Raw genomic sequence first — 21,556 nt, forward strand, 5'->3', positions numbered from 1 at the left:
CTAGCATCTGTGTTCCATTCTGTGGTGGGAGACATGGTTTCTCTTCTAAAGGCTTGACTGGCAGAGGATCCTTCTCCAGCCCCTGTTCCCACAAGATCCAGAGTTCTGAGGGATCAACAAGATGAGCCCTTTGTTTTTCAGGATGAAGCCCCATCCCTTTTTCCCTACAGTCAGAATCACACTTCCTGAGGGTTTGGAGGAGGAAAGTTAGCTTTGGGGCTCCTTCACAGTGCATGGGCTACTTTGTTTATTTAAAAAAAAAAAAAAAAAGCCACACCCCAGCAGTATTTCTCTCCTCACAAACCTATTATTTTTTGCTTTCAGATTCTCCAGAAAATCTAGATGAGCAGATTAAGAAAGTGTCCCAGCAGGTCCTAGAGAAGCAAGCCTACATCTGTGCCCACCCTCTGGACAGGACGTCCTGAAGCAAATGGACAGTGTTCCCTACCGCCCCGAGGCCACAACCCATCGCTGGTCAGCTCTTTCTCCGGAAGGTGGAGCACTTGGAATTTTTACAAGTGGAAATGTTTCTTCCCAGTATATACCAGAAGGACTTTCTCCTGGCCTGGGGGCAGAGCTTCTTTAGGCTTTGCCCTGCAGGCACTGCCACTTGACCTGATCCCAAGTGCTGAAGAGACAGGAGAGAGAGAATGCAGTTGGTGACACCTGGGAGCTGAGGGGCTTCTGCTAGTTTAGGAGACGTACAGTGGCAACGGGCTTGTGCTGCTGCCTTTGCGTCAGGAGGTTGGTGGGGACCTGTTGCAGGCTTGGATAGCTACTTCTGCAAGACCAGCTGTGTTCATGGAACAAATGCACTTAACCTGTGTACTGGGAACCATCTGACAACAAATATAAAATGCAGTTTGTGTTTACCCTTTTAGCCCTCACGCTGTATACTGAGCATGTTTTTTCTCAGAGCCCTGAGTTTCCCCCTTTGGTGATGGTGAGGGGTGGGTGCCCAGCCCAGACCACAGTACCCTGGGGATTTTTAAGGCCCTGTCTCTGGTCTTATAGTCTGATACATGATAACACATGCTTTTTCCTGCCGGGGGCCTTTCTGCTGTCTGTAGAGAGGTTGGCCTCTACTCCTGAAGAGGGGGGCAAAAAGGAATCTTAAGGAATGACTAGACCTTTGCATTAGTCTAGGCTCCTTTCTGCTGCTGTTTCTCCACACTGGGTCACAGCATGCTCACACTGGCAAGTTTTGAGGTTTCTTCTGGTTCTAGGTGGTTTGGGGCTCCAGAAAACCCCACTACAGATGTCACCCTGAGGTGGGAAGAGAAGACAAGGCTCCTCTTTCTTTTCTTTTTCTTTTTCTTTTTCTTTTTTTTTTTTTTTTAAGGATTTATTTATTCATGAGAGACACAGAGAGAGAGAGAGAGAGAGGCAGAGACACAGGCAGAGGGAGAAGCAGGCTCCATGCAGGGAGCCTGATGTGGGACTCGATCCTGGATCCCAGGATCATGACCTGGGCCGAAGGCAGGTGCCCAACTGCTGAGCCACCCAGGCGTCCCTCCTTTCAAGTACAAGTCAGTCTGCTATGCAAACACTGGACTGGCCTGAGCCCTCTGCCAGGGATTGGATAACTAATCTTCAAAAGGTAAAACTTGACAAATCTTATGGCACTGGAGCTAAGTTACCAGTGAAACCTAAAGGTCTTCGGGTGTTTTGTTGGCAAGGGGAGTACTAATCTGGTTCAATGCCAGCGACCAGAGGCTGCACAGAAGGTCTTTGCCAGGGAAGCTTGGGAAGCAGCTGTCCAGACCCCATGCCCCTGGGACCTCCATTCAGGAAAGGGGGCTTCACTGTATTCCCTGCAGTATGGACACCCCTGTCGGCGGCTGGTTCTGTCTTCACTCGGCTGAGTTTCAAAGGCTGGGTCTCCTGGTTCAAATCTCCCTTTCCCCCCTACCATTTCCAAGTTTTCTTTAAACATGGTGGGGAGGAGAGGCCTCAGTGCACGTCTGTGCCCAGGGAATGTGTGCTGGGAAGGCCTGCGGTGGAGTTCAGTGGCAGCAGTTGGGCCAAGAAGGTAAGCCCGGCATTGCTGGGCTGATCTGTACCAACAGGTAGGACTGACCATGCAGCCCCAGAGCCTGGAGCTTGTTCTGAAGGGAAGGCAGCAGGGGCCAGACAGGAGGGAGACAAATTTCAGCAGCTGCTTGGCACTTCCTCCTGTTTCATGGAGCTGTTACCAGCTGCCTTCGAGGGTTAGAGAAGGAAAGAAATCCACTTTGTTTATCTGGTCTAGCTTTCTGAGAAAGGTTTCTCTGGCAAACCTTGTCACTAGGTAAACTTTCTCCCTGAACCAAGGTTCTGGCAACCAACAGATTTTGATTCTGAGAATGTACAAATGATCTGGAGGCCCATCTTTATAAACAGAAGGATGAGAGGGACTCATGCTTCTAAACTCCCTCCTTCCCACACACAGTGGGAGACGGCAACATCTTGAAGCAGGAATGGAGTCAGAAGGTCCCAGAGGTGGCCAGAGCCTCTGCCCCCAGCTGCTGGCTGGGCATCTAGACCTGGGTAATGCGTGTTGGGGTGCAGACAGCCCTTAGACCTGTCTCCCAACTTATAAGTTTGGTAGCTAAGAAACCGGGCCTAGAGGGGCCACCTAAGTGGCTCAATTGGTTAAGCGGCCAGCTCTTGATTTTTGGCTTAGGTCAGGATCTCAGGGTCTTAGGATCAAGCCCTGCAGGTTACGCTCCTCACTCAGCAAGGAGTCTACTTGAGGATTCTCTCCCTCTCCCACTGCCCCTCTCCAAACTTGTGCATACTATAAGATAAGCTGGTACGGAGCAGGGACCAGGAACAGTGAAGGGACTTGTCCAACATCACCCACAGCAAATTAGTATCACAGCTGGAGCTAGAATCCAGGGCTCTTGAGTTCCAGCCTAGCACATTAATGCCAGACCCATTCTGACTCTGGACTTCCTAGCTTAGAAAGGACAGCTAAAACAACAAGGGTACTGCCAAAGATGCAAAGCAGCAGAGGTCCTGACTGCCCACATCAGGAGGCTGAGCCTTGCAGAGGTCTCTTACCTGTTACAGGCTTAGGAGCTGGAGGACAGGGCAGCTCAAGGAAAAGTGGTGGCTGCTTATACAGGTCAAAGTCCTGGTGGCGCTGGTCCCAGCTCCACCTCTCTCGATCCAGCACACTAGCAGGCTGTGCATTTTCCCTCCACTCCTACGTCGAGAACAACACAGTAAGTTAGGATGGAGGTCCCTGTAGACACCCCACTGGAGGCCCCTCTCCACCCTGTGGACCTCATTCAGCTCTGGATCAGTGCCAATAGGCGGCAGCCTGAGGTGATGGTCACATTCAGTGGTTCTGTGAAGACCAGTCAGTTGGAATCCATTGGCTGTGAGCCAGGCCTGGCGGGATTTCTTCCTGGCTTTCTTCTCCTCTTCCTCTGAGTCCTGAGGCTCCACCATGGCTGAGAGGTAATTCTGGGAGTATGTGAATCTCTTCCTTGGCTCCTGGAAACAAGGAGCAGACACGAGGATAGAAGGGCTGGTAGCAGATGTGGATGGGGCTGACTAGCCCTCGCATCTCCAGGCAAGCATTAGAAATGGTGGCACCGTTCCTGACAATGTAAAGGACCATTCAGAATAACAACTGTGAGGGTCACGTTCATATTCTCTTTGACAGAGCAACCCTTTTCTAAAGCTACCATGTTGGAATCCTAAGCCAGGGCTTTTCCTTCATGGTGACAACAGAATGCTTTCTAAGGTGGTTTGCAGCCAGGCACATATGAGCATATGTTGAGGATCTGTTGGCTCACCCTTATGTGTGGAGGATCCCTACATAGTGTGGGAACAGAACATGTCTCCCCCCACACCTGATGCCTGTCTATTTCCTCCCATTGGTTGGCTTTCTTATGCACACCAGAGATCCCTTGCTGATCTCTAGGCAGTATAGTCAAAAAAGGAGAGAGCTCACTGGATTAGCCAATTACTATTTTTCTGTCTGGAGTTACAAGCATTGACGGCCCGCCTCCCTCTCTGGGCCTCCCATTCACCTTGGCCATCTCTCGATACAGCTCCTTCTTAGCAAGCTCTGTGGAATTCAGGGTCTGGATACTGTAGTTATAAACCGCATCTTTGGTAGGGGCTGAAATTCTGATCACCTTCACCACAGATTTTGGAGGCTTCTTACTAACCTGGTAGGCTCTAGTAATATTTTTCTGTGGAAAGAGACACCAATCATTATAGTCCCCTCAATACCAGCTTCCAGCGTGTAGTGAGCAAGATGATCTGTGGGACCAGGCTATAGCGCACATACCAAGTCCTGAATACTAGAGCTGCCATTCAATCACAGAACGCTACCAGAGGGCCACCTGCTCTAACCCCTCGCTGTCCATGGTGGAACTCAGGACCAGGATGAGATTTGCCTAAGGTTAAAGTAACTGCAACACAAGAGCCAGCCACAGATAGAATTTGAGGCTCAGATGGTCAGAACTGGGAGAAGCTTGAAGCTTTCATGCATATACAGGGGAGATTATGACCTAAAGCAGCAAGGACTACCATCCTTGCCCATGGTCACCTTTAAGTGCTACGTAGGGAGTGTCAACCTTCTCTCCAGAGCCCCCAAGATGGTCTGACAGCTAGCTTCTTTGTGGATGAAAGCTGCGGTGTTGCAGGGAGAGGTGGCTGGGACCCCGAAAAGAAAGTTGCACTCTATTGCGGTGTAGTTTGCCCATCACTTGTCTATTAACTTTCAGCAAAATCACCATCTTCTGTTTTGAAACAAAAAGTTTTATTTTTTTTAAAGATTTTATTTATTTATTCATGAGAGACACACACAGAGGCAGAGACACAAGCAGAGGGACAAGCAGGCTCCATGCAGGGAGACCAACATGGGACTCGATCCCAGGTCCCCAGGATTGTTGGGAGCCGTGTGCCAGGAAGGGGTTAATGGATCGAGCAATGGCTCTCTGTTGACTCTTCCAACCGTGGCCCACCTGTCTCACCCTTGTTGTTAAACGCTTGTGGCTCAAGGACGCATTCCATTGCTATCTATTCAAGGGCGCATACTATTGCTATCTATTGTGAAAGGACATGTCTGGAGAACCAAGCTTAAGATATCCTGCTTGATATACAACCCTGCTCTATAAAAGAGTGAATAATACAAATAAAGTTGGCATTGTGACCGAATCCGGCCATATGTCCCCCCTGCTCCCAATCTATGTCTTCTTTCTTTTCCTCATTCCCTTATTTCTTTTCCTCATCCCTGGACGGTTGTCACCCCCAGCGCGCGCGACAAGTGGCGCCCGAACAGAGACCTGAGCAAGAAGCACATAAGGAGGTTCCAGAATTGAATTATTCAGGTAAGGGAACCAGGCAGGGTCCTGGAACGGCGGGAGTAAAATCATGGGACAAGAGCAATCAGCAAATCAGGTTTTGTTTATAGCTGGATTACAAACCCTTCTCCAAGAAAGAGGGTTCAAGGTACCTAATAAGGCCTTGAGAAGCTTTTTCGAAACTGTCAGGGATTTATGCCCGTGGTTTCCGACTGAAGGGTCCTTAGATTTAGAACATTGGAGAAGAATTGGACAGGAACTGAAAAATCAAATTTCCCTTAGAGGCGAGACAGCAGTCCCAGCTGGGACTATGGGATTGTTTGAGCAGTTGCGACAAGTCATTGACCCTTTGCATAAGATTGAGATTATTTCCTTGAAATCTGAAACCGAAAACAAAAATGATCAATTTGAAAGTAAGTTTGAGGGTGATTCTGAGGAAATTCAGCCTCCCTCGGCAGCTATGATGCAAATGGCCTTATCATCCTCTTTTTCTCCTGGCTCTCCCCCAGCTCCAGTTGGGGATCACTCCTGTGAAGTTATTCCTGAGCCTCCTGGGGTCATCCCCCCTGCCCCGCTGCCTATATCCAATCCAACAAAAACTTATGGGTCTCATAAGGCAGACCTTAGGGGACCCCCTTGGTTTAGATCAGGAGGAGATGAATTAGGGGACGACGATGTATATTCGGACAGTGATAATGAAAGTCCTCCGAAAGGATACATGCAGATAACAAAATTTTCTGGTAAAGGACGGAAAAAGGGGCCAGTCCCCGGGTATAGGGATCAAGCTACTAGTCCCTTGCCTTTATATCTTACAAACTCCAACCGCAGAGATGAGATCTGGGAAGGAGCACCTGCTGTCCCCCGGCTGACTTTCCCCATAATAACTAACCAACAATCAGCCGGAGGGTTTGATATTAAAGGTGTGACCCCCTTACAAAGGGCACTGTATGAGGCCGGAAGGCGCGGAGAGGACACCACTGGATTTACTGCTTTCCCTGTCTCTTTAGATAATGCCGGTCGGCGCATGTATTCAGCCCTAAACTTCAAAGTGTTGAAAAAATTAAAAACTGCATGTGCCCAGTATGGACCCACTGCCCCTTTCACTTTGTCCATGCTGGACAATTTGAGTCGAGAGGCCCTGTGCCCTGGGGATTGGCAGGTTGTAGCCAAAGCATGCCTTTCGGGGGGGGGGGGATTATTTGATTTGGAAATCTGATTATCATGACAGATGTAATGATCTTGCTAATTACAATAGGAGAACTGGAATTCCTGTCTCATATGAAATGCTTGCAGGGACAGGCGCTTACCATGATGTAGGTCAGCAATTAGATTACCCTGAAGTGGCTTATACTCAAATCAATGAGGCTGCTATTAGATCTTGGAGGAAGCTGCCTACTTCTGGGGCCAGAACAGAGGAATTGTCCAAAATACGACAAGGGCCCGATGAGAAGTACTCAGACTTTGTAGCCCGTCTTCTGCAGGCAGTGGGGCGGATAGTTACTGATGTGGAAGCCGGCACTATTATAGTAAAACAATTAGCTTATGAAAATGCTAACAGTGCATGCCAGGCTGCAATTCGGCCATGGAGATAAACTGGAACTCTTGAAGATTATGTCCGTCTTTGTGCAGAGATAGGCCCTTCGTATGTGCAAGGCTCGACACTGGCTGCTGCTTTAAGGGGAATTTCCCCACAACAGATGCAACAGCAGATGCTAAAACAGGGAACTAGAGGTGGCGGACGTGGGCAAAAAATTTCCACGGGAGCACAGACCTGTTTTAATTGTGGAAAACCAGGTCATTTTAAGAGTCAATGCCCCCAAGTGAAGGCCGGTTTGAAAATTCTGTGAGCCTGCAGCAAGTTGACAAACCTTTATCTCTCTGTCCCAGATGTCAGAGAGGGTTTCATTGGGCTAATGAATGCCGTTCCAAGACAGATCGGTTCGGTTCGGAAACCCCCTTTCAGGAAACCGAGGTCGGGGCTTGTCGCAGCCCCAACAAACAATAGCGACGCTGACCCCAGTACAGGATCCCTTAAACCAATTAGAGCCAACACAGCTGATCTCCCAGGGGTTGACAAATTATACCGAGGTACCCCCTCCAGTGCAGGGCTAGATTTAGCTCCTGCTTCATATATATATTTAGAAGGCGGGCGGCCCCCTAAATCCATACCTACCAGAGTATGGGAACCTCTTCCTAAAGGAACTTGGGGATTAATTTTAAGTAGATCCAGTTGGACTTTAAAAGGGCTTACTGTATATCCTGGGGTGATCGATGAAGACTACACGGGAGAGCTAAAAATGCTTGCTAGTCTCTCCCAAGGGACTCTCACATTGGAACCCAAGGTTCCTATTGCCCAGCTAATATTAATACCTAGATTTAAAACTGAAAATAAAGTAATAAAGCCTCAAAGAGGCAGCCAGGGCTGCCTTTGGACAGCCAAAGGCTGGTTCCCTTTTTTTCCCTGTCCCTTTTTTTTTTTTTCTTTTTTTTTTTTTCTTTTTTTCTTTTTTTAAATACAGCCATTGAAAAGACGACACATTAAGAAACATGTAAACACAGCAGCTGCTTAATTACAAGTTGCACTGCTCGGTTTAGTACCTACGCACCCCCGGGGGGACCAGCGAGGGTCGGGGCCGGGCCTCCCCTCCCCTCTGTGGTTGCAGACAAGGAGCCAGTGGGCGGAGTGAGGGAAAACAAGACCTGGCTGCACGCAGCTCCTGACACGATGAAACCAAATTCTACCTTCCAGTTCTCCCAGAGGAAAGGTTTAAGATGTTAGGTAAGTTGGAAAATGAATTTGAGTTGTCTGCTGGGAGGCAGAGGAACTGACCGGTCCCTTCTGGTTAGAAGACCAGCTACTAGGGGAGGCACGCCGGGGCCTAGTCTCATGTTCTGGAAAAGGGAAGGAACACAGAACCCGCCTCCCCAGACACTTGGGCCCGATCCTGATGATCCAGGGGCAGCTGAGTGATCCTGTTCCCGGGAGATTGTCCATCGCACCAGAACTCAGGGTCCGGCATGGGGGAGCCACCTACCTTCCCTGGTTCTGCTGTCCCCAGTCCGCCTCGAGGGTCCACGCAGGGTCTTTGCCCCAGGAGCCCTGCCCACTCAGAGGCCCACGACTGCACCGGTCTCAGGAGAACAGTCTGAATATCCCACACTGAAAGATGACACAGGAACTGAGCCCTCTGCTTCCCAAATCATGGGGGACTTGGACCACCTGATCTGGTCCTTACTGGCCAGCGGGGTCGTCTCCAGGTGAGGCAGAAAAGGATGTCGACACCTCTACTCCAGCGGGCCCGCAGCGCACAGGGAAGTCCCCTACTGATGTACATTGGATGCAGTTAATATCTGCGGATAAGCCTTATCTCTGCCTTAAGGTGAATGGAAAAATTTTTAAAGGATTGGTAGACACTGGAGCAGATATGTCCGTCATATCTCAAAATCAATGGCCTAATGCTTGGCCCACGCAAGAGACCTCCACTCCAGTTAAGGGAGTGGGTATTATAAATACCCCTAGGGTTAGCTCCAATCAGCTTTACTGGGAGACTAAGAATGGACACTCTGGAAGATTTTGTCCCTTCATTCTTCTTATTGATCTTAATCTATGGGGAAGAGATGTACTTACAGAAATGGGCTTAGTCCTTAAAACAAAAAAACTTCCTGTTTCTAAACAACAGGAAGCTGTTTCCTTTATGATGGCTCAAATGGGTTATGTTCCAGGAAAAGAACTCGGGAGAAACTTACAAGGGATTGTACAACCCATCGAACTTGAGGGAAATCCTGATAAATTAGGTTTGGGTTTTCTCCAGGGCCACTGACAACCCCCCACGCTATGCCTCTTGAATGGTTAACCAATGTCCCTGTGTGGGTGGACCAGTGGCCCTTACCTGATCATAAACAAGAGGCTGCTAAAAAGCTGGTTCAGGAACAGGTGCAGTTGGGGCATCTTGTTCCTTCCAACAGTCCTTGGAATACTATCTTTGTTATTAAAAAGAAATCAGGAAAATGGAGATTATTGCAAGGTCTCCGAGCAGTTAATGCCGTTATGAAGCCCATGGGAGCTCTTCAACCCGGGCTGCCTGCTCCTTCAGCCATTCCTTTGAACTATCAATTACTTATCTTAGATTTAAAAGACTGTTTTTTCACCATCCCTCTATCTCCTGATGATTGTGAAAAATTCGCCTTTTCAATTCCTACTACTAATCTACAAGCCCCTTATGCCAGGTATCATTGAAAGGTTTTACCTCAGGACATGGCCAATAGTCCTACCCTATGTCAGGAATTTGTAGGCAGAGCTTTGACCCCCTTTAGACTTGCTTTCCCATCTGTATATTGTATTCTTTATATGGATGACATTTTACTAGCCGCTGATGAGAAAGAAACTCTCCTAAGAGCATTCGAGGGATTGCAGTCTTGCCTTCAAAAATTTAATTTGACAGTGGCCCCCAAAAAGGTTCAGAGAGCTGAACCTTATGAATATCTTGGATATATTATTGAACAAAAAACTATTAAGCCACAAAAAATTCAAATACACACTGCCCCTCTTAAAACATTAAATGATTATCAAAAGTTATTAGGAGATATCAACTGGATACGTTCAACGTTAACTTTAATTGCAAAACAGTTACGCCCCCTCTTTGATATACTAAAAGGAGACTCTAATCCCGCCTCTCCTAGAATGTAGACGGAGGGCGCCAAACAAACATTAGAATTGGTCAATAATAAACTCTCAAAAGCTCAGATTACAAGAGTTTCTTTGGTGGATTCACTATACTTAATTTTATTGAACCCTGCCATCATGCCCTTGACTGTCCTTTGGCAACCTCATGGCCCTTTAGAATGGATACATCTCCCCTTACATTCTCTGCATGTTATTAATTCTCTTCCTAGCATGCTGGCTCAACTCATCACTCGGGGAAGGACGCGTTCCCTACAACTCCTAGGCAAGGAGCCTAACTTTTTAATCTGTGCTATGTTAACTAAAGAGAAGTTTAAAAATTTACAACAGTTTGACCTTGATTGGCTAATTGCCCTCGCCTCACACCCGGGCCAAGTCAAATTCCATTTGCCGGCAAATAAACTTCTGCAATTTCTAAATAAGGTTTCAACAATCCCACAAGGTTCCCTATCTCACTCCCCAATTAAGGAAGCTGCAAACATTTTTGTGGACGCCAACAAATCAGGCAATATTGCAATTTATTATGTCTCAAAAAGGGAGGAACATATAGAAAAATATCATTACTCAACTAAATCAGTGCAAAGAGCAGAATTGAAAGCTGTTGCTATTGCTTTACAAAAATATCCTGAGCCATTAAATCTTTTCACAGACAGTCTATATGTTGCTCAAGCTGTGCCCCTTACTTCCCTCCGCCTTTTTATGTTGTAATGATGAAGAGTTATATATCCTCTTCTCATCTATTCAACACAGTCTTCTTAAAAAAACACAATCTGATTTATATTTCTCATATTCGGGCTCATTCGGGTCTGCCTGGCCCATTATCCTATGGAAATGCAATTGCTAATGAAATCACACATATCAATTTTCTCTCTTCCCTTGATGCTGCTAAGGAAAGCCATAGCAAATTTCACCAAAATTCAGCAGCTCTTTGAAGACAATTTAAGATTTCAAGCGAATCAGCCCAACAAATAGTAAAAGAATGTCGGACTTGCCCCGAAACCCTCAACCTCCTTTCATTTACTGTTAATCCCCGAGGCCTCTTACCTAATCATCTATGGCAAATGGACGTTACATTATATCCTCCATTTGGTAAATTGAAATATATCCATGTTTCTGTTGATACCTTTTCAGGATATATTTTTGCCTCTGCCCACAGTGGAGAAGCCTTTACTGATGTACAAAATCATCTATTTGCTGCATTCTCCCAACTAGGCCTCCCCACGGCTATTAAAACAGACAATGGATCTGCTTATACCTCGTCTTCTTTTCAGCAATTTTGCCTAACTTTCGGCATTTCACATTCCACTGGTATTCCATATAATTCACAGGATCAGGCCATTGTTGCAAGAAGTCATTCCACCCTGAAAACTTATTTACATAAATTAAAAGAGGGGGAGATACTTAAGGGAAAGACTAAGTATTCACCACATATGCATTTGGCATTAACTTTATATGTTTTAAATTTTTTGAATGTTGATGCAGTAGGTAAGACTGCAGCTGAGAGGTTTTGGGCTCCAGAACCGGAGCCCTTCCTCTATGCACGATGGAAGGATCCGCTGACGGGACAGTGGTCTGGCCCAGATCCAGTCCTCCGGCGAGGACGGGAGTTTGCTTGTATTTTCCCACAGAAGGAGGAGACGCCGCGGTGGCTGCCGTTGCGGTGCGTCCGATTTACCAAAGAAAATGGCCTGCATCTCCCTTCGACCACGAGCTCCTCAACAGGACCAGACGGTGAAACCCCGGAGGAGAAGGGGGAGGAGAGCCCCATTGCCTACTTGGGGACAAATAAAGAAGGTGGTTGGCGAGGCCAAACAAACCGTATGTAAAGCCCAGGCCCCCCTTACTCCTACTAACCTGTTTTGGCCCTTTTAGCAGGCATCTCTGCCTCTGCTGAGACAGCCGAGGCGTCCTCTTATTGGGCTTTTATGGTGGACCCTCCTTTTGCACGGCCCGTTACTTGGGATAATCCCACGCCTCATGTACGTACTAATCTAACAGATGCGCTGGGCGGGCTGGAGGCATATTCCACTGAGGCTGTCGCAAGACCCATCAGCTGGACTGGGTTGGCAGATCAGGTTCCAATTTGTTTCCAGGCCGCTGAAAATGGTCAGTCCCCCTCCTATGGGTGTCTTTTGACTAAGCAGGTGACTCGCACCGTCAAGCATCGGTATTGGGATGACGAAAGACATAGTGGAGAGCGAAGGGAGGAGGAGATGGTTGATTATTGGGCGCTTAATGAACCATTCTTCGCACCGGGGGCTACTTCTAACCTTCGAGATTCTCCTCCTGGAATGAGCCCTTGGGACTATCCTGACTGCCCTACAGTGCCCAATTGGAAATCATCTCTCCCGGTTTGGAGAGAATGCAGAGTGCGAGACCCTGAGACTTTGCACCCAGTGATGACACCCTCTTTGCATATAACGGACTGGTCAAAATCAAAATCTGCAGCCTGGCAAGAAATGCGAGTCAGAGTGAGATCTCCAGGACTCCGTGCTGTCTATGAACATTACGGACACGTGCCTCCCGGCACGCTTTCAACACCACGCATGATACATTCGGACCTTTGGAAGCTGGCTTCGGCTCTCCGTCCCCTTAAAACAAACTCTGCTACTGGACCTATCTACCCCCCTCATGTTGATCTGTATATTCAGGCTTGCGTACCGCGTCCCTTCCTGTTGGTGGTGGGGAGAGGCAAAATTGATAAGCTTCAAGCCTCTCAGGACAAATACCAGGCTAGTTGCCAAAATTGTGTATTGACTAATTGTTTGCCTGTTCATCTGCCCCCTGGGGATGCTCGCCCTGTTACAGTTATGTTAGTACAGCAACCCCCATATGTCACGCTCCCTGTTAATATTACAGGGCCGTGGTATACGAGTTACGGGTATTCCTTTGCTAACAACTCACTGATATGGTGGTAAGAACAAAAAGATTTTTGGGTCTATTGGTGGCAGGAATCGTTGCTTTTGTGTCTTTGGTAGCCTCTGCCACTGTTTCTTCTGTGGCACTCAGCCAAACCATCCACACCGCTCAACATGTTAATTCCTTGGCCCATAATGTATCTGTGGCTCTTGCCACACAAGGGACTATTGATCAAAAAATTGTTGCTCGTCTGCAGGAGTTGGAAGAAGCTGTGGAGTACCTGGGAGGGCAATATGCTCGGCTCCGAGCTCAGTTATCATTGCAATGTCATGCGGGCTTTCAGCATATCTGCGTCACCGCATTACCTTATAACGAGACAGAACATACATGGGAGCAAGTGCAGCAACATTTAAAGGGGATTTGGAACAATACAGATTTAAGCTTAGATTTGCTATGCCTGGAACAGCAAGTGGCTGCACTTAACAATGCTCATCTCTCTATTGAGAACCCTGCTGAATTGGCAGATAAATTTTTAAAAGGTATCCGAGGTATTAACCCCTTGCAATGGTTTGAATTTAATTCCCCTGGCATTTGGATTATGATTGCTGTCGCTACAACCTTAGTAATTGCTTTAACTATTGGAATATGCTTATATGCGTCCTTTAAAAGTTTCCAGCACAAAGCCCTTAAAAATCTCTATTTTCAGGATCTCAAATTAAAAACAATAGGGGGAGATGTTGGGAGCCGCCTGCCAGGAAGGGGTTAATGGATCGAGCAATGGCTCTCTGTTGACTCTTCCAACTGCGGCCCACCTGTCTCACCCTTGTTGTTAAAGGCTTGTGGCTCAAGGACGCATACCATTGCTTTCTATTGTGAAAGGACATGTCTGGAGAACTAAGCTTAAGATATCCTGCTTGATATACAACCCTGCTCTATAAAAGAGTGAATAATACAAATAAAGTTGGCATTGTGGCTGAATCCGGCCATATGTCCCTCCTGCTCCCAATCTGTCTATGTCTTCTTTCTTTTCCTCATTCCCTTACCCTCATCCCTGGACGGTTGTCGCCCCCAGCGCGCGCGACACAGGATCACGCCCTGACCACCTGGGCTGCCCAAAACAAAAATTTTTAAAGCTGAAGATAGTGACCTTGACTCACATTAACCACTGATTTAGGCCAAGCCCCAGTGTCTTGGGATTTCTATAAGAGAATGCAAAATAATCAAGGGAAAGTTAAATCTGTGATTCACACAAAAGTGTGAAAAATCAAGGCAACAAGACCCCAATGGCTTGAAGCAACAGGGACTTAAGACAAAGGCTGGTCACCATTCATTGCATGAGGGACAAAACACCTGTCTTTGAGCACCTTCAAGATGACTGTGCCAGAGGGGCCATCTAAGCGCGACTGAGTCTAAGTGGTGCACACCTGGCTTCAATCAGAGCACTGAGTATTCTCTCCAGTTTTTCTGGTGGTTCTCAGTGGGAGGGTTGGTCGGAATGAGTCAGTCTCCTTCACAAAAGTGCAAGTTCCCTGCTTCTAAACCTTACTAGTGGATTACAGCCTTGGGAAAAAAGTGGAAGTTCTGCCCAAAAGACATCACATGGTGAGGTGAGAACAGTGGTCAACAGTTGGTCGGGACATCTGGGGTTCTCTGCCCTGGGGCTGAAGGCTGCAGGGAACTCTGGACTGACAGCCAAAGTAACTAGGTGCCTGAGACATAGAACCAGTTACAAAAGACCCCAGACACAAACAGAACTGAAGCCAAGCTATTGGAAGGGATGGGGTAGAAATTTAAGGGAAATGTAATCGTTCTTAAAAGACTAAAGAAACAAATATTGAGTGTAAAACATTAGAGTTTTACATAATAAAACAAATATTTACATAATACTTATTTACATAAATAAAGGGCGCAAGTGAGTGAGACACCCTGCGGAAGTGGGGCAGATGGAGAACAAATCAGTAAACTGGAAACCAGCTTGAGATAAAATTAGCCTGAGTTTAGAGACTGGGAACCAAAATGAAAATATCCAAATAAGCCCCAAAAGAACAGGGAAAGCAGGAGTAGGACATTTTAAGTAGAATTCCAAGCCCGGGCACACTATCTGCGACATGTAAGACCACAAAGGCAGAGACAAATCCTGAAAACCTCCAGAAAAAGAGCAGCCCCCCTGTGACGGGAGAAGTGCCACACTGGCCTCTGATTCCACAGCAACCATACCATAGACAAGGTGAAGAGCTTCGACCCAAGACTGGACACCCAGGCAGACTGCCAGTCCACTGATGGCAGTGTGTCAGGGGCACACGTCCCACACAGAGGCTTGGGAAGCTTACCCAGACACTTTCCTTTGAAAACACACTTGGAAAAAAATACAAAAGGGAGGATGAAAACCCAGGAGTGTTTGGACAAAGGTAGCAAGTGATGGTGTTGGTATCCCAATAGTTCTCTTGTCTACAAGGAAACTACAAGTAAAGTGTAGTAACCTAGAACTGAAATTCTGGAGACTGGATCTATAAAAGGGATGGTAGAGTGGGAGTAGGAAAAGATAAAAAGGGGCATATGTGTGCTAATTTGTCTTTTAAAGGAAATGCAATATAAAAAGTCTCAGAATTCAGTAGGAATATATAAAAATGAATGTAGTCTTCAGGACAACCACCTTAGAAACAAAGAATGTAAACTTTTAAATCAGAAAAAAAAAAGTGGTCTACCAAAAGAAAGCAGAATAGGAGGAATTTAAAAGAAAAGGAGTGGTCCCTCAAAAGCCTAATCTAACAATATTCTCAGTAAGTGGATTGTTTGCCAATTAATTAATCTCAAATTGGATTTTTTTAACCTAACAGTATGCTGTCTATAAAAACTGCTTTAGCGGCACTTAGTAGAATGTGCAACTCTGAGTTTAAGCCCCACACTGGGTATAGAGATTGCTTAAAAAAGTAAATCCCTTAAAAACTGCTTTAGACAAAAAGTGTTGAAATTAAAGCAAGAATATAAACTAGGCGAAAAGAATCACAAAGCCAAGACAAAAACTAGAGTGGCATCTTTAACATCTGACCACATAATTCAAGATAAAAATGTTCGAGAGGCACAGATAGACATTGTATATTGAGAAAAACAGGAAGAAGGTATAACCATCATGAAGGTTGTGCACTTCACAATGTAGTCTCAAAATACATTAAATAACAACTGACAGGATTGCAAAGAAAAATGAATATCTGCTTGACATCACTGGAGAGCAAGCAAAGAACTAAGAATCTGAGGGGCTAAGAATCTAGAGAGAAGGGAAGTACACTGAATCCTTTTTCCTCTCCTACGCAATTTGTTCACAAGGTATTTGCTGATTCCTAAATTGCACGTGAATGAGATGAATGCAGCAGATACTTTGGAAAATGTCATCATGCTAGGGAAACAAAAATTGAGTTTCAGAGTGTGCCAAGGAGGAAGGCACCAGGTTATACCCTAAGCTTACAATTCAGAATTCAGAATATCTATGCTTTAGAAATAAGGCCAAACAAGGGATAAGCCTGTTTAAGAGATTTGTCCTTTATTTGCCTGCTAGAAGAAAAGTAAATCCTCTTTGGAGGAAGGTATCAAGAGCCTCTACAGTTCTTCCTATGCAGCATTCACCATTTAATAGAAACACACTGAGGCAATCTTCTGATCCAATACAATCCCTATCAAAATTCCAATGGTATTTTTCACAGAAATAGAACAATTCTAAAATTTTTATGGAACCACAAAAGACATCGAATAGCCAAAGCAATCTTGAGAAAGAACAAAGTTGGGGGCTATATTTCCTGATTCAACTATATAGTACAAAGCTATAGTGACCAAAGCAGTGTGATACTGCCGTAACAACAGACACATAGGTCAATGGGAGAGAATAGAGAGCCCAGAAATAAACCCACGTGTATAGTCAATTTATAACAAAGGAGCCAGTACTATACAATATAGAATGGATAGTCTTTTCAATAAATAGTGCTGGGAAAATACGACATACCAAAAAAAACTGGACCACTATCTTAGGCCATACACAAAAATTAATTCAAAACGTATTAAAGACTTGAACCTAAGACCTGAAACCGTAAAGTTCCTAGAAGAAAAAAATAGGTAGTTAGCTCCTTGACATCAGTCTTAGCAATGATTTTTTTGGATTTGACAGCAAGAGCAAAAATAAGTGGGACTACTTGGAACTAAAAAGCTACACAGCAAAGGAAACAAATCATCCACAAAATGAAAAGGCAACTTACTGAATGGGAGAAGGCATTTGTAAGTGATACAACCAATAAGGAGTTAATATCCAAAATGAATAACTCCTGTAACTCAATAACAAAAAACAAACAACAAAACACACCTGATTAAAAAATGGGCAGAGGATCTGAATAGACATTTTCCCAGAGAAGATAAACAAACGGTCAACAGGTAAGTGAAAAAGTGCTTAACATTACTAATCATTAGGGAAATGGAAATGAAAACCACAATGAGATTTCATCTCACACTTGTTAGAATGACTATTAGAAAAACAAATAGGGGATCCCTGGGTGGCTCAGCAGTTTAGTGCCTGCTTTGGGCCAGGGCATGATCCTGGAGACCCAGGATTGAGTCCCACGTCAGGCTCCCTGCATGGAGCCCGCTTCTCCCTCTGCCTGCCTCTCTCTCTCATGAATAAATAAATGTCTTTTTTTTTTTTAAAAAAAAGAGAACAGTTGGAGATGTGGGGGAAAAAAACGGTATACTTGTGCACTCTTGGTAGGAATGTAAATTGGTGCAGCCACTATGGAAAATAGTATGAAGATTCCTCAAAAAATTAAATGGAACTACCATATGATTCAGTAATTCCACTTCTGAGTATTTATCTGAAGAAAACAAAAACACTAACTCAAGAAGATAGATACATCCCCATGTTCATCGCAGTGTTCTTCACAGTAGCCAGACATGGAAGAAACCTATCAGTGGGTGATTGGACAAAGAAGATGGGGCGTCTGTGTGTGTTGTGTACACAATGCAATATTAGCCATAAAACAGAAGGAAATCCTGCCTTCTGTGATGACATGGATGGGTCTTGAGGGCATTACGCTAAATCAAATAAGACAGAAAAAACACAGCTATTGACTGACCTCACTTATTTGTGGAATCTAAAAAATAGGAACTCATAAGTACACAACAGATTGTTGGTTGCTAGAATTGGGGGGTGGGTGAAATAGATACATGTGGTCAAAAGGTACAAACTCAGTTATACAATAAGTAGATCATGGGGATGTCACATATAGCCTGGTATAGTTAATAGTACTATATTGTATGTTTGAAAGTTGCTAAGAAAGTAAACCTCGGGATCCCTGGGTGGGGCAGCGGTTCGGCGCCTGCCTTTGGCCCAGGGCGCGATCCTGGAGACCCGGGATCGAATCCCACATCAGGCTCTCGGTGCATGGAGCCTGCTTCTCCCTCTGCCTGTGTCTCTGCCTCTCTCTCTCTCTCTCTCTGTGACTATCATAAATAAGTAATAATAAAAAAAAAAAAATTAAAAAAAAAAAAAAAAAAGAAAGTAAACCTCAAGACAGTAGTTAATTGGGAAGAAAAATGGTACTTTATGGGTTGATAGAATCAACTACACCCTGATCTGTGTGATGGCTTCACAGGTATCTATATAGATAAAAGTGAATGAGGTTGAATGCCTCAGATTTATGCATTTTACTATATTTAACATATATATCTAAAAAGTATTATCAGAGACAAAGAGACCTATCATATTTATGAAAGAAATCAATAGGATAAAGGGGTCCAAAATTTGTATGTATCTAAAACATCACTTGACATATATAAAGCAAAAACAGAGGATAAAGAAATCTATAATCATATTTGGAGATTTTAACAGACTTCCCCTAGTAACTGAGAAAAGAAACAGAATTTAAAAATAAAGATACGTATTTGGGGAAAAAACACCAAAAAACAAAGTTGATGTATTTGGAACACTATCTACAGAATACTTTTTTTCCCCAAGTATTATGGAACACTTTCCAGAACTAGCCTATTTTGGACCATAAATCAAATAGCAACAAAGGACAGAAATTTACAGAATATATTCTCTGATAACAATGCAGTCAAAGTGTAAAACTGAGTAACAAAAATTCTAAAGTATTTGGAAATTACACAATTCACTAACCCACAGATCAAGGAACAAATTGAAAATGGGAAATAGATAATATTTTTAACTGAATCATCATGAAAATATGATGTATAAAAACTTGGGGATGCACTTAATGGTCATAGGAAGTTTTTAGTAAAATGAATACATTATAATGATTCATGTCTGAAAATTATCTAAACATCCATCTGAAGACATTAGAAAAAGTGGAGCAAATTCAAGCGGAAGTAGGAAGGAATGAGTTGAAATCAGGGGCAGCCCTGGTGGCGCAGTGGTTTAGCGCCCCCTGCAGCCCAGGGTGTGATCCTGGAGACCTTGGATCAAGTCCCACCTCAGCCTCTCTGCATGGTGCCTGCTTCTCCCTCTGCCTGTGTCTCTGCCTTTCTCTCTCTCTGTCTCTATGAATAAATAAATAAAATCTTTTAAAAAAAAGAGTTGAAATCAGTGAAATAGAAAATAAGTGTATAACATGTACATAAAGCAACAGAGATATTGATTCTTTGAAGGAAACAATGCATTTGTAAATGCAATTTCAATAAAGATCTCAAATATCCACAAACTCATGTGTAAATAGCAACTTGATCTGACACAACTGGCAGTATATATCATTGGGGAGGGATAGGTTAGAAATGAAATTAGATTCCTACCCTCATACGGAAAATAAATTACAGATAAATTCAAAATTTAAGTATGATAAAAATTTAAATCTTATTAGAAGAAAACACAGACTAGTTTTATAACTTTAGGGTGGGAAAGGTTTTAAGTAAGGCAAAAAATGTAAGTCCTAAAGGAAATGTAAATTTTACAAAATAACTTTTTTTTTTTAATTTTTATTTATTTATGCTGGTCACACAGAGAGAGAGAAAGAGAGAGTCAGAGACACAGGCAGAGGGAGAAGCAGACTCCATGCACCGGGAGCCCAACGTGGGATTCGATCCCGGGTCTCCAGGATCGCGCCCTGGGCCAAAGGCAGGCGCTAAACTGCTGCGCCACCCAGGGATACCCACAAAATAACTTTTTTATCCATTAAAAGACACCAGTAAGAGAGTGAAAAGAAGTCAAGTACCAAAAGAGATTTGCAGTGTTTATAAAATGCAGTTGTTAGCACTGGGAACATTAAACCAAAAGTTTAATGTTCACCTAAAGTTCAAAAGAACACATTTGTAAAAGAAATTACCAAATGTATGAAAATATATTCAACTACACTAATAAACAATTAAATGCAAATTAAAACCTTCATGAGATACTATTATGCATTAGATTAGCAGTAATTTAAGTCTTACTGTAACAGATGTGAGCATGGAAGTAGAAAAACAAAGTCAATGCATTGCTGGCTGGTTTATAATAGTATAAACATTTTGGAAGATAAAGTATTACCCAAGAAAGCGGAAGTACAATTTAACAATTCAAATCCTAAGTATACATCTCAAAAAAATCTTGCATATCATTTTAGAAGATATGTTAAAAATATGTAATTGCTTAAATAGCAAAACATATGAATACAAATGCCCACTAATTATGGTATATTCCTACACTTAGACACATAAATATGGTTGAATCTCATTAATACTGAGTAAAAATTAAAATTGCATAAGATTATATACAGTATCAGGGCACCTGGGTGGCTCAGCGGTTGAGCGCCTGCCTTCGGCCCAGGGCATGATCCCAGGATGGAGTCCCACATTGGGCTCCCTGCAGGGAGCCTGCTTCTCCCTCTGCCTGTGTCCCTGCCTCTCTCTCTCTCTCTGTGTCTCTCATGAATAAATAAAATCTTTAAAGAAAATTATATACAGTATTATTCCATTTTATAGCATTCAAAGATATGCAAATGTAAAAAATGTCTATGGATATATATGCATGTAGTATCAACAATAGTGCAATAAAATAAAATAAAATTAGAAGCACAAAAAACACAAATATAGACAGTAAGCCTTAAGAGAAAAGCAAGTAATAGATAAAATTTAGGATAGTGGTAACTTCTGGGTAAGGGGTAAGAGGTGGAAAACAGCACACAAAAAACTATAGAAGTATTGATAATGTTTGATTTCTTAAGCTGGCTAGTGGGTATAGGATATTGGCTTTATTTTTAACAGTACACACATTTATGTTCTTATATGTATATTTAATAAAAGTTAACAAAACAACTTATTCATAAAAGTAAAAGAGGAACTTGTGAGAATTCCTATAAAAACACGACTCAAGCAGAGACGCCTGGGTGGCTTGGTGAGTGGGCACCTGCCTTTGGCTCAGGGCATGATCCCCGCAGGGCATGATCCCGCCATCCCACATCTGGCTCCCCGCAGGGAGCCTGCTTCTCCCTCTGCCTGTGTCTCTGCCTCTCTCTGTCTCTCATGAATAAATAAAATCTTTAAAAAACAAAACAAAACATGATTGAAGCAATTTAAAATTATAAATTAACATAGATGTCACAGGTTTCCCTGTGACAATTTAAAGAAGTGGAAGATAAGCAGAACACAATGTAAAATACCAGTAAGTACAAATTAAGAGGGAAAACAAAATGGAGGAAAGTTCTTTCAAGTTCCAATGAAAAACGAGATCCTACCTGGACACCTA

General features: G+C 44.0%; 2 protein-coding genes and 1 long non-coding RNA gene across 28 annotated transcripts in view; 1 reads left to right on the forward strand and 2 right to left on the reverse strand.

Moving 5' to 3' along the window:
* Positions 1–880, forward strand: part of ACAD9 (acyl-CoA dehydrogenase family member 9) — a 43,355-nt gene extending 42,475 nt beyond the window's left edge. Inside the window, exon 18 of the mRNA XM_041764377.1 lies at positions 325–880. Coding sequence (XP_041620311.1) covers positions 325–425 — 101 coding nt within the window. The 3' untranslated portion in view covers positions 426–880. The remainder of the gene's footprint in view (positions 1–324) is intronic.
* Positions 1–21,556, reverse strand: part of CFAP92 (cilia and flagella associated protein 92 (putative)) — an 82,475-nt gene that overhangs the window by 1,250 nt on the left and 59,669 nt on the right. For 18 of the 26 annotated variants that reach the window (XM_041764355.1, XM_041764349.1, XM_041764356.1 and 15 more), the window contains 2 exons: positions 4,026–4,190; positions 3,046–3,483 (listed from right to left, as the gene is read on the reverse strand). In XM_041764355.1, coding sequence (XP_041620289.1) covers positions 3,049–3,483; positions 4,026–4,190 — 600 coding nt within the window. In that variant the 3' untranslated portion in view covers positions 3,046–3,048. Of the gene's footprint in view, positions 1–1,002; positions 2,203–3,042; positions 3,591–4,025; positions 4,191–21,556 lie in introns of those variants that run through there. The other 8 variants (XM_041764358.1, XM_041764359.1, XR_005989109.1 and 5 more) reach the window with 6 other exon arrangements.
* Positions 10,056–12,316, reverse strand: LOC121496101. Its single transcript, XR_005989111.1, has 2 exons — positions 11,842–12,316; positions 10,056–11,761 (listed from the first exon to the last, which is right to left on the reverse strand). It is a non-coding gene; the product is annotated as an uncharacterized LOC121496101 (long non-coding RNA).

Source organism: Vulpes lagopus, chromosome 7 (assembly GCF_018345385.1).
Source record: "Vulpes lagopus strain Blue_001 chromosome 7, ASM1834538v1, whole genome shotgun sequence".
Lineage (NCBI taxonomy): Eukaryota > Metazoa > Chordata > Mammalia > Carnivora > Canidae > Vulpes > Vulpes lagopus.